At 39.6% G+C, this 2,850-nt stretch overlaps 1 protein-coding gene across 1 annotated transcript; it reads right to left on the bottom strand.

Moving 5' to 3' along the window:
- Positions 1-1,441: 1,441 nt before the first annotated feature.
- On the bottom strand, positions 1,442-1,591 carry K441DRAFT_555906 (uncharacterized protein; the record flags this gene model as incomplete). The annotated part of the gene is made up of 1 exon (XM_067643304.1): positions 1,442-1,591. A coding segment is annotated over one exon (150 nt), but the record flags the coding sequence as incomplete, so codon positions are not given.
- Between the last annotated feature and the right edge of the window lie 1,259 nt (positions 1,592-2,850).

Genomic DNA, 2,850 nt, shown 5'->3' with positions numbered 1-2,850 from the left:
TAATAGGACCTAGGGGTGCCTCGTAAACGTATCCAATGTTACTCTAAACCTTAATTTGACGTCTAAGGTTAGGCCCTAGTTTCTTTACCTTTCTAGTCTTCGTTCTTTAAACTTAAAGCTTACACTTCCGTAGATAGGCCTGTATCTTAGTATCTCCTTTATTACTAATGCGCTGTCGCTTTATACGCCGAGCGTCCTCAACGTATACTGGCCCGCCGGCCTGCAGAGCCTTAGAGCGGCCTGATTTGCGACTATTATATGCCTTCTAAGCGGCCTGGGTCTTTAAAAGTTCCGATTTAAATATAGCCCCGCTAAAGGCTTAGATTCTGGCCCCCTTAAGCGTATTATTAAGCGCTTAGAAGATAGGCTGGGGTAACTCTTCTTGTAGTAACTAATCTAATTGGCGCTTGAGCGTTTAAACAGTCATTAGAGTATACCAATCTGGGCCTAGTTAAAGAGGTGGCGTATAGGCTAATTTACGTGCCCGGCGGTTCCAATCGCGTACTTCTTAAGGGATTTAATAGCCACCCTCTGATTCGTTGTTGCTTGATAGAGTCTTAGGGCCCTCCAAGAGGCGTAGATCTAGGTATGGATTTTAAGGCTCTTTAATCTGAATTTGCTCCTGCTGCCAAAGGTACATAAAAACAACCTCTGGTTTAAAAGGGATAATGCCAGTCTTCTGCCAAGCCCCTATAATAGTACGCTGCGTAAACATACTGCGATAGATTTAGGTTAGAGCTGCTAGGAACTCAGTTCTTGTAAATTCCTTTTTAGTATATCGAGCTAATGTATTAAGAGCCTGGCTATGGTAATGTTTAAGGGGCTGGAAACAGCCAACATATAGGGGCTGGAGGAAGTGCGTTGTATAAGGGGGTAAAGTATATAGGTGGATATTATGTTTCTTTACGTACGTAACAACCTTAAAGGTGTTGTGAGAGCTATAGCCGTCCATTAAAAGGAGACGATTTCTACCTCGAATTGAGCCCTTTATTATTTTATGGAAGTGACGGATAAAATTAAGGGCTGATTTATTATTACTATAGCCTGTTTCTAATTGAGCTAATAGATAGCTAGGGGGTAAGTCGTTAAACTAATCCTCTATTAAATTCTGGCCAGAAATAATTACCATTGGAGGTATTACTTTACTAGTTAATTATATAGTCTCCACTAAAGTAACCAGCTCCCTACTATTTGAATGGGGTATGTATATATTGCGCCTACTTCCCGTCTAAACTAGCTAGTTCCTTATAATACTAAGGCGTACTCCAGATTTATTAAAGTTCCAGAAATTATCTAGATTAATGTTGTTTTCTATATAGTAGGTCTAAAGACCTTTAAACCAGTTATAAATATAGCCTGGATCTTAAGCCTTTTTCCAGGCAGTCTTAATCGGCTTCGCTTTTGTACAATTATATATTAATTGCTTAAGATATTGAGCCGGCTAATGTAGGCCTACGGTAGGTAGTTCTTCGTCGTAAAGAGGGGTATAATTTTGGGCCAAGATGGCGTTAGCTACGCCCCGCACTATAGATTTGCGTATACTAAATCCAATACTGTCAATATGGTCTAGAAACTGCTTTAGGGCTACCTCCTAGGCAGTATCAAGCTTACTATTAGGCTGGCGACGTGTGCATTAATTTGCGCCTCCGTTATAGGCCCTTTAAAGCCGCTAGTATGGCAGATTATAGGTAACAGAGAGGTCCACAAGGTTTGGTTTTTCGGATAATTTCCATAGCTCTTGGCACAGCTTAGTAATTCTTAAACATTCTTGCGAATATTTAGAATCCTTTGGCTTAGTCATAATTTAAAGGCTATAGCGGTGTGGTTAAAATATAGGGCTTTAAAGTAGGTGTATAGATTTCGAATTATCATTAAGGGTGTATTATCGTTAAGGGTGTAGGCCCGCACTACGTGCGAGCTACACCGTAGGTGTATTACGTAAGTAACCCGACAGGGCTCGAGTAATACCGTCAGCTAGACGGATACTAGACCACCCTACTAAGACAGCCCTATACCCTAGTCGTTAAAAGGCAGACCTTTAGACTAAGTTATATTTAAGGGTCTAAACCATATAAGGAGGAAGATAAGAAGATTAGGTCCCTGTTACTAGATTAATTAGTCCTTTCTATTAGTAAACTACTACTTAATCTTAAATCAGCAAATAGTAATAAGAAATTAATCCTTATTTAAACCCAACTCTCCTTATTATATAACCTATACCCCTAAGTTTATATTAATATAGTAAGCCTAGTAAACTCCGGTAGTACTATAATAGTATTTGCCAACGCAGAGTCTATTATAAGAAAGTATAACGTTATAATTAAGAAGCTGTTAGCACTTAGGCTACTGCGCCTTATAGATAGCATCCTAACTTCGCTTATTACGAACTACTTTACCGCCTAAATATTAGTTGGCCTCTATACTAAAGCTATACTCTTTTTTGTTACTAAACTCTCGCCTACTACCCTAATTATCCTAGGTATGCCCTGGCTTTAGAAGCATAAGCCCCGTCCTAGCTTTAGGAAACTTAAGATCCGCTTTAACTTAGACTACTACTTTAGGCACTACCTCCCGTAGGGGATAGCCGACGTTAATAGGGACGCCCTATATAGATACTTAGCACTACTAAGCCTAGTGCCTAAGACTATATATAAAGCCCTAATAGTAAAAGACGTTCCTAATAAAGGGGAGCCTATATAGCTATAAAGAAACAAGATAGTAGAAGACTGAACTACCCTAGCACTTAAGACCAAAATAATAGGCTAGCTAGCCCTACTAAGACTATGGAAGAAGGTCCGCTTTACGCCACTACTACTAAAAATCTAACCCTAACCTAGGCACTATTTAAAC

Source organism: Cenococcum geophilum (assembly GCF_001692895.1).
Source record: "Cenococcum geophilum 1.58 unplaced genomic scaffold K441scaffold_16, whole genome shotgun sequence".
Classification (NCBI taxonomy): domain Eukaryota; kingdom Fungi; phylum Ascomycota; class Dothideomycetes; order Gloniales; family Gloniaceae; genus Cenococcum; species Cenococcum geophilum.
Note: the sequence above shows the minus strand (reverse complement) of the source record. Positions and strands in the feature narration are given on the sequence as shown.